The following is a 12850-nucleotide window of genomic DNA, read 5'->3' as shown; positions in this document are numbered from 1 at the left end:
TACTACATACACTACTTTTCTTTTGTAAATACATACTTATATAGATAAGTAATACATAATTTAATTAAATCAATGAATATAAAGTATGTACTTATGTTAGTGTTTTTAAATTTTAAGGAAATGGAAAATTTTAAATTTAACGGCGAGAAATAACTGTTATTCAAGTTGATTTGCACGTCAGAAATATTCAAATGTATTTTTTTTAAAGCCCACAATGAATATCATATTCAAGATTCTTCGATTGGAATAGATTAGTCTTCTATGGGTTTTCTTTAATAACTTGTGGAGCTCTAAATGAAGAACGTCATATATATTTACACAATTTAGAAACGGTTTAAAAACTTTAATATAAAAACTGCAAATGCACTTCTATCATTACCGAAAACGTCTTCGCTTTATTTATCACCAAGATGAAGCTCTCGATACTTCTTGTACTGTTTGTAAGTAAAAATTATTATTTAAATAGCTAATTACGTTTCTTTCGTGATAACATTTCATGTTAGTGTTAAAGCAACCCAATCATTTATATACATTTATTATATACAAGTAATATTTTGCAACAATTATTTATTAACTTGGTCTAGTGTGAAAGATTGTGATTGTTATGAACCTTAGCGCTCCAGTAACAGCCTGTGCATGTCCCACTGCTGAGCTAAGGACTCCTCTCCCTTTTTGAGGAGAAGGTTTGGTACTCGGTTACTAGCTGAGAGTTCGAGCGTCAGATGACGTCAGCGTTACTTCGTTAATGTGTGCGTGATATCGATACACTAGTTCACATGCCTACACATAAATTTTCATAAGTACAATTAAGTTCAATTTTTATAAGCCACAGCCAATATAGCACCTTTTAAATGTTTTGACAGATCCCTAACATAGATAATGGTAGACGAATATGGATATATGGATTAGATGGCGGTAGTAAGCAGTGACATTATATAAATATATAAAATAATATAATATATTAGTTAATTAATAGTCTTTATATAAATTTCCAATTGCTGGACATAGTTATCCCCTTGGGGAGAAAAGTTTGAGGTTTTTAAACAAAGGCGTATTTTTTTTAACAAATTCGATTTGAAATTGGAACAAGCTCCAATGATTTTCATCTCGCGAGCAGATAATATGCGATAAGTGGATGATACCTATCTAGATAAGCACTGATCACCATAAGTTTCAATTTTCATTAAACAATTTATCGTCGTCTCATTTCCGCTCCTATTAAAACGAATATTTTGTCTCACTTTGTATCTCACTCATGAAATGTCATAAACCAACGTGCTATGATACGCTATTTTGGTACGTATGTAACTCAAATGTTATATTTATTATAGTCAATGTCGCATAATTACTTTATGATATATCATGTCACGAATACAATTATTTCTTGCTCCAGGGTCTTGCTGCGGTATTTGCTGCACCGCATCCAAGTAAGTATATCTGTTTTAATTGCTTTTTTTAATTAAAAATGTTAGGCACTCGACATTAAGGACCATAACCGGCCATAAGCATTGGCTCTGTAAGAAATATTTATCTATTACATCGCCAGCGCCACCAATTTTGGTAACTAAGATGTTACGTCCCTTTTGCTTGCATTTTTGACTCACTCGCCTCTTAAACTGAACACAACAATACTCAGCAGCTTGGAGGTGCAATATGTTATTAGTTGTTTAACAAAGCCTTAATATATAATTTCAATGTATCTAGAATATGTTTATTTATATGCAAAAGCCTGCAGTCACCTAACAGTAAATATAATTAAGGTTAATTCTTATGTTACATTAATAATTTATCATTATTTATCTATCACAGAACCTACCTTAAAATTACTCGAAAAATTATTATTAGATATTAAAAGCAAAGACAAAAATAAAAAACCAGATGAAAATCAATCATGCGAAGATGGACCTGCCGATCAGAAGCCGGATGATAATCAACCAGACCACAAAAAGCCGGACAATGAGAAACAAGACGACTGTCCTGAGAAACCAGACGTCGAGAAGCCTTCTCATAAGAAACGAGACGACAAGAAGTCCTGTGAAAAGAAACCAGAAGTCAAGAAGCCCTGTGATTAGAAACCAGACGACAAAATGGATGATTATTAGCTAAATGTAGATAAGTGGATATTTCCTACTTACAATTGAAATTCTTTAAATTTACAAATAATGGCGTAGATATATATATTTTACTCAATTATTGTAATAAATTGAATGCGTTTAATTTTGTGTTTTTTTGTTTATACAATACAAATAAACAAAGTCGAAGTCAAAAAAGTGATGTAATCAAGTAGATTATCTAAGCTCAATTTAATCAATCAATCCTCGTCTTATTGCCTCTACTGGAAACAGACTGGTCCATTTTTTGCCCAGAGGATACAAATAGCGATTCAAAGGGAAAATGTTGCTTTTTTCTTGCCACCATTACACGCGGTCACTATTTGTATAGCTATTTTTAATTTCTATTTGTATATTAAGGCATCGATGTAAATAATTAAATATAATAAATTATATATTTAAAAATTGAATAATCTTTTTAAAAGGTTAATATAAAACTTCAACCTGTTTTCAAGGAACATTTTATCTGCAATTTTCTGTTTTTCACATGTAATGCATACACCAGTAGAATTAATAAATTTTATTACGAGTTAATTTTAATATCTTTAATATAATAACTTATGAGATATTTTAAATTGAATTATAACAGAATATCATATATTGTTAATTCGATGACAATCGTTCAGTTCTCCGTTTTTTATATCTGCGCGGGAAAAACTATTGTTTTAACTTTTTTTTACCAAACAATACCAATGACGTTCTGAAACCGATTATATTTTTATTAAATCAAATACAATATAGAAATATGTAATTATTAATTATATTAAATTAAGTACATAACATACATAATAAACATAACATACATAATAAGTACATAACATATATAATAAACATAACATACATAATAAGTATTTCTAACATTCGGCCATTCTGACTATTAAGTTTGTCCTCAAACTTACTCCACCTCCACTATTGATAACTTGGCAATACACCCGTCGTTAATATCGTTCGTTTTCACTACTGTATTTGTATTGAATGATCAATGTGATATTACTAAACACGTGATATATAAGCTCTTGCAGCAATTTTAAATATTTTGATATCTTCAGAGAAATAGCATCAGCTATTAAAAAACTACTGGATGCAGTAAACGAGGTATCCACATATACACCTGGTCAAGGAAAGCAGGCTCTAGAGCAAAGAAAAAGAGAATTTGTTAATTTCTTTGCAGCTTTATCAATTTTGATGTGTTTATGTTTTGTATTTAGTAGAAGTAATTTTTTATTAGGTGTGCTCTTATAAACAGTAAGTGAGCATCCATTAGATTGGTACAACAACGTTGAGAAACGTGCCATGCTGTCTTTTTTCAGTTTGCAAATTTTCGGCAGTTCCCTCTTGTTTGCGCGTATTGTTCCAAGTAACGAAGTGTTTTTAGATCGTAATTTCAACGCCAAGGGAATACTTGTAAAAAATTATCAGTTGTTACAGTTCTACCCTTCATGGTATATGGTTCAAGAAGTTTCATCACGACAAATTCGCTTAGGGGGGTTGATGCATTTCGTGTCTCGTCTTTTCCTAAATATGGAAAGCCATTTACCACATACTTCATCTCTACATCGGATGCCAACCATAATTTTATGCCAAATTTTTGGGGTTTGTTTGGCATATATTGAGTAAATCTGCATCTGGCCTTTGTTGGAAAAAGTTGCTCATCCACAACTAACAACAGACGAAACAAACAAAATACGCTTCAGTGTTATATGTACTGCATCGGTCTCATGATTCCCAAAATCATACATTTTTTCATACAAACACAACCTGTCATTTTGACTGGTACTGGTATAAATGTCAACAACAAAAATTATATTTGTTACTAATGTATATAAAATAACATTAAGTTTATAAAACGTACTCTCTAATTATAGCTACAAAAGTCATAACATCATTTCTGAAAAAAAAATGTGTAATATGGTAGGAATTTTGAATTGAAATTGCACGACCAGTCTAAATGACTGGTCTGGTAAATCTAGTGTTAATGATTATGCGAGCATTGACTACACAGGTTAGCACCTCATCATCACCTCATCACACACTGTGACCGTGTGAGACTTCCCAACCACGACATATTAGTCGACTTCCACAATCATGAGGTTAGCACCTCACCCCTCATCACATAATATTGTGACCGTGTGAGACTTCCCAACCAAACTCAGTTCTTATTTATCTTGTTGGCATTTCACCTGTCATCACCAGTGTGACCGTGTGAAACTTCCCAACAACAAATAATTCATCTTTACATCAATCATCTTACTTTTTTTTTAATATTCATGTTTTCTATATTCCTCTTTCTAACTAATTTATTTTCAAATTTCAAAAATATAATTTTAAAATATCAACTCTAATTATGTAATTCACAATCACACTTTGTTATAATGCATATTTTCTTAAAGATGTTAAAATATAAAAGTTACTTTACTTTAATACTTTTATTGTACATCACACCACAAAGAGAAAAATACAAAGCATGTATATCGCCTAAATAAATGTACAATTATGGCGACCGTATCGCTACACAGTGATCTCTTCCAGGTAACCGAGTGTTTAATTTAATTACAAATAGGATATGGGGTAGGTGGTGGTATGAATAAAATAATATTAATATTTAATTAAAACAAAACCAATTATTAAATGTAAATATAAAATACACATACTATACATATATCCATAAATAAATTATATTATCAGTACATACAAAATTATAAATATATGATATAAATACATACTGTGTACAGCAACAACGAATAAAACGATAAGTCCTCAAACATAACAAAAAAGAAAAAAGAAAAAAAGATCACTAATACAAGAAATACTGAAATAAAAGAAATTATTGGTGATAAAAAGTGTTCTTTTACAAGTTTTTTAAAAATATTTATAGATTTGGCCTCCCGAATATTTATAGGAAGATCGTTCCAGAGTTTAATAGCCTGAATTGTAAAAGAATTATTATAAAAAGATGACTTATGTTCGGGCACCTTTAAAATCCATCTCTTCACAGAACGAACTACTTCTCCAGGATTTCCTAAAAATAAAAATTTCTCCTTCAAGTAAGGGGTACACCCCCTAAGGTAAGGGTGAGACAAAACGCAGTACAGAATAGACAGGATGTGCATATACCGGCGAAGTCGAATGGGTAACCAATTAAGACGAGAACGAAATTGTGAAATGTGGTCATATTTACGTAATCCAAATATAAACCGAATAAATGTATTTTGAAGTCTCTCAAGCTTAGTTAATTGGTCTTCGGTTAAATCAACAAAGCTTGCGTCAGCATAATCAAGGATAGGAAGGAGTAGAGTCTGTGCGAGCATAATTTTAGTAGGAATTGGAAGAAAATGTCGAAGACGACGCAAAGACCTCAGCGCAACAAACACCTTCCTGCTGATCTCATTTACATGGCGAGTCCAGCTAAGAGTGTTATCAAGGAAAACTCCCAAGTTTTTAACACAATCGCAATAAGGGATGACAATATTGTCAAACATTATTGATGGCAAGGAAGACCAGTCAACTTTTGATAATTGTTAAATATTTTGTAACAAAGCAAACTCTTCAGTTGTATAAAAACTGTTACAATTTGTTTACAGTGTACACCATTTGCAATTAATATCATTTCATATTTACTGGAATATCTTCATGTTCTTTACAAACGTCTTTAAGAAATTTCAACAAGTCTTCAGGCTCTGTAAAACGCGCGGCCGACGTACCAGCACTTATTTTACGATCATCTATACCGTGTATAATGCAATCTACCGCCTTCTTACCAAAAATATTACATGCATTTAATAAATTATTTTTATCATAGAAATACTCGTCTAAACAATCTCCTACCCTCATTCGTTTGTCGAGCATTTCTGTTAAAATGACACCGAAATTAGTTTCGGATGGAAACAGACATTGATGGGCAAGCACCTTCTCTACTGGACCTTCTGCTGACTTCTCACCCGGTGGAATATCAGGTTGTGGTTCAGGCTCCTTTTGGCTCTTCGGATCACAGCCTTATTTCTACCAAAGTGCGACAGGCCAAGCTGCCGCCACTAGCGGTATGCAAACGTCGCGTTTGGCACTATAAGTCGGCGGATTGGGACGGTATGCGCGATTACTATGCGTCGGTCCCTTGGAAGGAACGTTGCTTCAGTGGAAATGACCCGACAGCTAGTGCCGCTGCTGTTGCTGGCGAGATCATGCTGGGAATGGAATACTACATTCCTAGCTCAGATCTCGTCAGTAGGAGTACGCGTAACCGTTGGTTCACTCGTGAATGTGCCGATGCTGTATCATCTAAGCAGGCGGCATATCGCAAGTGGATCAACGGCTGCATAACCGGGGCATCTAACATTGACTCACTGAAAGCAAACTATAATAAAAATTCCAAGTCCTGTAGAAAGGCATACACGAGAGCGGATGCACAGCGCATTGTACAGATTGGTCATGACCTTGTTTCGCATCCTAGGGGCTCCCGTAGCTTCTGGCGTCTGACCAAGTCTGTGCAAAACAATTTCTGCCAACCTTCGCTGCCACCGCTCAGAAATCCGGACGGATCGCTAGCTCACAGTCCGCAAGAGCAAGCTGATCTCCTGGCTAAACTCTTTGCCGACAATTCCGTCATCGATGATTGTAGTGCACTGCCACCTACAATACCTGCATGTGGCCATACGATGCCTGACATTAAAATCAGGCAACGTGATGTGCGTGCGGAGCTGCAATCACTTGATGTACGGAAAGCTAGCGGTCCCGATGGAATACCAGCCATAGTGCTGAAGAAGTGCGCAGCGGAGCTGTCTCCTGTGTTAACGCGCCTGTTTCAACTTTCTCTCTCTTCGGGAAGTGTGCCGGAGGCTTGGAGAAGAGCTAATGTGCAAGCGGTTCCCAAAAAAGGGGATCGGTCTGACCCGGCAAATTATCGGCCAATAGCTATCACCTCAGTACTTTGTAAGGTGATGGAACGGATTTTAAACAACCAACTGATCCATTACCTAGAAGATCACTCTTTAATTAATGATCGTCAATACGGGTTTCGACCAAAACGGTCCACAGGTGATCTTCTAGCGTACGTAACGCACCTCTGGGGTGAAGCTATCGACAAGCATGGAGAATCGTTGGCTGTCAGCCTCGATATCTCCAAGGCTTTCGACAGGGTCTGGCACAGAAGTCTTCTCTCTAAGCTGCCGGCATATGGTCTGCCTGCTCAGCTATGCACCTGGATTGCCAGCTTCCTACACAAGCGTAGCCTTCGTGTTTTAGTTGATGGTTGCGCTTCACAATTCTATGTAGTGAACGCTGGGGTCTACCCGGGGATCTGTGCTATCTCCCACACTATTTCTTTTGCATATCAATGATATGCCCTCTCTTGGGAACATACATTGCTATGCAGACGATAGTACAGTGCATGGTGGATACTACGGACGCGCAGTGGCTGGGCGAGCGGAAATTGAGGAGAGGCGGAAGAATCTTGTCATTGAACTCGATAGGACATTAGAGCTCATCGCCAAATGGGGCTCTGATAGTCTTGTTGAGTTTAATGCCAAGAAAACACAGGTATGCGCTCTCACGGCGAAAAAGTCAACATTTTCCCCTCTTCCCTCCCTCTGTGGTACTCCGCTGGTGATGCAAAGCAAAATCGCCATGCTGGGGATTGACGTTCGCTGCGACCTTAGTCCAAGGGATTACATCGAGGCTGTTATAAAAACAGCTTCACGGAAACTCGGAGTTCTGAACAAGGTGCGGCGCTTTTTCACGCCACAACAACTGTGCCTGCTGTACAAAACACAGGTACGGTCTTGCGTGGAATATTGCTCGCACCTTTGGGATGGCTCCGCTAAGTACCTACTTGAGCCCTTGGACCGGTTGCAGCGACGTGCCGTACGCATTATTGGCGACGTAAAGGTCACAAACACCCTTGAACCTTTACAATTGCGTCGTGAGATAGCAGCACTGAGCGCTTTCTATCGACTGTATCACGGCGAGTGCTCTGAGGAATTATTCTCTCTAATTCCTGCTTCCCCCTTCCTTCTTAAGTCCACTCGAGCTGGTTCTCGATGTCACCGCCTAACTGTGACATCAATTCCATCGCGAACAAAGAAATTTGGCAACTCCTTTCTTTGTCGCACTTCCAAAAAATGGAATTCCTTACCAGCTCACGTGTTCCCCTCCTCTTACAACCCGAGTTCCTTCAAACGAGGCGTGAAGAGGCATCTTGCGGGCCGGCAAGGCGAAGGCGGCTACTGCAGAACGTTTTTCCCGTCTGTACTGGCCGTCGTCGCGTTTGGACTGTACTACCACTTACCATCAGGTGGAGTAGAGTCATTTGCCCTCCCGGCGAATATAAAAAAAAAAAAAAAAGCTTTACGAAGTAATGTTTGCTACTCTGACCAGCTATACAAAACAGTTTTTTGACTATTATACCATTTTTTAGCATTACCCGACAATTTAGGTAAAGCAAAATGTACAATATGAGATTCACTCCACCCGTATATTTTTGCACACTCATTTACTTTCGACAGCCATAAATCGATACGATGATTGTTATGAGTACCATTAATGTCTTTGTCAAATTGTCTTCTTCTTTTCTCAGAAAGACCGCGTGATCGTGAGCGTGATCGTTTAGAACGATGCATTGTTTAAAAGAAAATTATCCCACTTCTGATAATAAATACACCAGTAGAATTAATAAATTTTATTACGAGTTAATTTTAATATCTTTAATATATAATAACTTATGAAATATTTCAAATTAAATTATAACAGAATATCATATATTGTTAATTCGATGACAATCGTTCAGTTCTCCGTTTTTTATATCTGCGCGGGAAAAACTATTGTTTTAACTTTTTTTACCAAACAATACTAATGACGTTCTGAAACCGATTATATTTTTATTAAATCAAATACAATATAGAAATATGTAATTATTAAATATATTAAATGAAGTACATATTTAGCGGACCCTGGCGCTACTAGGCCGGGAAAACGCTAGGCAGAAGAAGAAGATTAAATGAAGTACATGAATAAGTATTTCTAACACATGTTATATCTAATCTGATGTATAGATATTTAGAACAATATTATAATTAAATAAAATATTAAACAATAATTGTCTACATTTTTAATCTGTCGACAACATTGACAGATACTCTTGATGGCGGGAAATGGATGACTTGAATCCCTTACGATAATTGCATGTTAAATAATTGGCATGAAAATATTTTGTGATTGCGAATAAACATATATATGTGCACGGTGAATGAATTATAATATAAATGAAATATAAGTACATAAGATTATTTTATTCAAAATAACCGTTATATTTAAACAGATACAAAGTATTGTTTGATATGTTTATTTAACGAAAGGTAAATGGCTTAGTTATATAATGAACGATATATACACCGCTATTTCATTGTGACTCATATAAGAATGCATCAAAAATAAATATGAAGACAGAGACAATTAATATTGTGTGGTTCTGTGATAATGATTAAAATCGTTATATATACATATACAAATAAATCCATCAAATCGATAATAATATCCTGGGACATCATTCACACACGGCCATCTGATCCCAAGCTAAGCAGAGCTCGTACTATGGAAACCAGACAACTGATATACTACATACACTACTTTTCTTTTGTAAATACATACTTATATAGATAAGTAATACATAATTTAATTAAATCAATGAATATAAAGTATGTACTTATGTTAGTGTTTTTAAATATTAAGGAAATGGAAATTTTTAAATTTAACGATATTGATATTTGCGTGTCAGAAATATTCAAAACGTAATTTTTTTTTCAAATCCACAATGATTTAATTTTTTTTTATTAGAATATGGAGGCGAACGAGCATATGGGCCACCTGATGGTAAGTGGTCACCAACGCTCATAGATATTTGAATTATAATAAATGTTAACCATCGCTTACATCACCAATGCGCCACCAACCTTGGGAAATAAGATGTTATGTCCCTTGTGCCTGTAATTACACTAGCTCACCCTTCAAAACGAAACACAACAATACCCAAAATACTGCTTTTTTGTGGTAGAATATCTAATGAGTGAATGGTACCTACCCTTTTTTTTTCGAGGAGGAAAGGCATTTACGCCTCCCGCCCGGACACGACCCGGACGGGTATGTAGGACTCACGGGGTAGAAGGTCATCAGCATCGTCCTACCCACTAAAACCTCCTCGTTTCCGTCTCACCGCATGGTGGCGGGGTTACGGGAACGCGTTAGCTCACCACCGCGACCCAGCCTGCGGCCGTCGCTTTGGGTGAGTGACCCACCTGTTGTTTTTTATTGAGGTTGTCTCCTCTTGGCCCGGCCGGTGAAGGCAAAGCCCTCGGTCCCACAACAGGCTGACGCCTGGATGGGGAAACGAGTTTGAGAAGACGGTGACCGAAGTCCGTCCACCCAGCATCGACACTGAAACTGGGCGAACCCGCCTATCCCTCCTCCTACTACTACCTCCTCCTGACTCCGGCAGCCCGAAAGGACCCCGGAGACCAATTCCTCCTCTCTCTCTCCGGCGGCCCATAAGAACCCCGGAGTCCTCCTATTTGCCACGAAGCCGCTTGCTGGTCCACACTGCGCAACAGAGAAGTACCAGAAGCGGCCCGCGACACTTCCGCCGCGTCAGTCTCAGCCGCGGTCGACAAGCAATCCGGAAAAAACATCGGATTGCTGGTCGACCCCGTTGCCCAGGGTGCACCACGTGGAGGTGACTGACATGCACCACGGATGGTACCTACCCAGACGAGAGCTTGCACAAAGCTCTACCACCAGTAGAATTAATAGAAGGTAGTATGAATATCATATTCAAGATTATTCATGATCTCGACCAGTGATCAATGTTGTTTGTCTTTAGACCTTCTTCGATTGGAATAGATTAGTCTTCTATGGGTTTTCTTTAAGAACTTGTGGAGCTCTAAAAGAAAAACGTCATATATATTTACACAATTTAGAAACGGCTTAAAAACTTTCATATAAAAACTACTGCAAATGCACTTCTATCATTATCGAAAACGTCTTCGCTTTATTTATCACCAAGATGAAGCTCTCGATACTTCTTGTACTGTTTGTAAGTAAAAAATATTATTTAAATAGCTAGTTACGTTTCTTTCGTGATAATATGTCATGTCAGTGTGAAACGTAGTGATTGTTTTAATATTTTTGATTTTTTAATACCTACCTAGCTGAAACTTCGAGCGTCAGATGACGTCAACGTGAGATTTGTTATTGTAAGTGCGTTAATATGTGCGTGATATCGGTACACATGCTCACATGCTTACACATCAATTCTCATGAGTACCTTGGGACTCAAAGATATTAGGGTGAAGCCATAGATAATTTACTTTTTAAATGTTTTGACAGATTCCTAACACAGATAAAGGTAGACGCATATGGATTAGATTATAGTATTAAGCAGTCACGTGACTTTATATTAATTTACAATTGCTGGACATAGTTATCCCCTTGGGGAGAAAAGTTGGAAGTTTTTTCTCAAATTCGATTTGAATTTGGAACAAGCTCCAATGATTTCCATCTCTCGAGCAGATAATATGCGATAAGTGGATGATACCTGCCTAGATAGGCACTAAGTCCTATCACCATTTTAGAATTGACACTTTAAACTGATCGCACCATGATTTCAATTTTCATTAAACAATTTATCATCGACTCATTTCCACTGCTATTAAAACGTATATTTGGTCTCACTTTGTATCTCACTCATGAAATGTCATAAGCCAACGTGCGATGATACGCTATTTTGATACGTGTCTCCCTTAAATGTTATATTTATTACAGTCAATGTCGCATAATCACTTTCTGATATATCATGTCACGAATACAATTATTTCTTGCTTCAGGGTCTTGCTGCGGTATTTGCTGCACCGCATCCAAGTAAGTATATCTGTTTTAATTGCTTTTTTAATTAAAAATGTTAGGCACTCGACAGTAAGAACCATAACCGGCCATAAGCATTGGCTCTGTAAGAAATATTTATCTATTACATCGCCAGCGCCACCAATTTTGGTAACTAAGATGTTACGTCCCTTTTGCTTGCATTTTTGACTCACTCGCCTCTTAAACTGAACACAACAATACTCAGTAGCTTGGAGGTGCAATATGTTATTAGTTGTTTCAAAAAGCCTTAATATATAATTTCAATGTATCTAGAATATGTTTATTTGTATGCAAAAGCCTGCAGTCACCTAACAGTAAATATAATTAAGGTTAATTCTTATGTTACATTAATAATTTATCATTATTTATCTATCACAGAACCTACCTTAAAATTACTCGAAAAATTATTATTAGATATTAAAAGCAAAGACAAAAATAAAAAACCAGATGAAAATCAATCATGCGAAGATGGACCTGCCGATCAGAAACCGGATGATAATCAACCAGACCACAAAAAGCCGGACAATGAGGAACAAGACCACTGTGCTGAAAAACCAGACGTCAAGAAGCCTTCTCATAAGAAACCAGAAGTCAAAAAGCCCTGTGATTAGAAACCAGACGACAAAATGGATGATTATTAGCTAAATGTAGATAAGTAGATATTTCTTACTTACAATTGAAATTCTTTAAATTTACAAATAATGGCGTAGATATATATATTTTACTCAATTATTGTAATAAATTGAATGCGTTTAATTTTGTGTTTTTTTGTTTATACAATACAAATAAAGTCGAAGTCAAAAAAGTGATGTAATCAAGTAGATTATCTAAGCTCA

General features: G+C 36.4%; 1 protein-coding gene across 1 annotated transcript; it reads left to right on the top strand.

The window, feature by feature from the left end:
• Positions 1 to 909: 909 nt before the first annotated feature.
• LOC126779838 (uncharacterized) lies at positions 910 to 12625 on the top strand. The gene is made up of 4 exons (XM_050503960.1): positions 910 to 918; positions 1394 to 1427; positions 1879 to 2064; positions 12462 to 12625. The coding sequence occupies exons 1-4, from the start codon at positions 910 to 912 to the stop codon at positions 12623 to 12625; spliced, it is 393 nt and encodes a 130-aa protein (XP_050359917.1).
• Positions 12626 to 12850: the final 225 nt, after the last annotated feature.

Source organism: Nymphalis io, chromosome 30 (assembly GCF_905147045.1).
Source record: "Nymphalis io chromosome 30, ilAglIoxx1.1, whole genome shotgun sequence".
Classification (NCBI taxonomy): Eukaryota; Metazoa; Arthropoda; class Insecta; order Lepidoptera; family Nymphalidae; genus Nymphalis; species Nymphalis io.
The sequence above is the reverse complement of the archived record's forward strand: the minus strand, read 5'-3'. Positions and strand labels throughout refer to the sequence as shown.

Coding starts and splice junctions, on each gene's coding strand:
- LOC126779838 (XM_050503960.1), top strand. Junction 1,428..1,878: donor ATTTGCTGCACCGCATCCAA/GTAAGTATATCT, acceptor ATAAAAAACCAG/ATGAAAATCAATCATGCGAA. Junction 2,065..12,461: donor ACCAGAAGTCAAGAAGCCCT/GTGATTAGAAAC, acceptor ATAAAAAACCAG/ATGAAAATCAATCATGCGAA.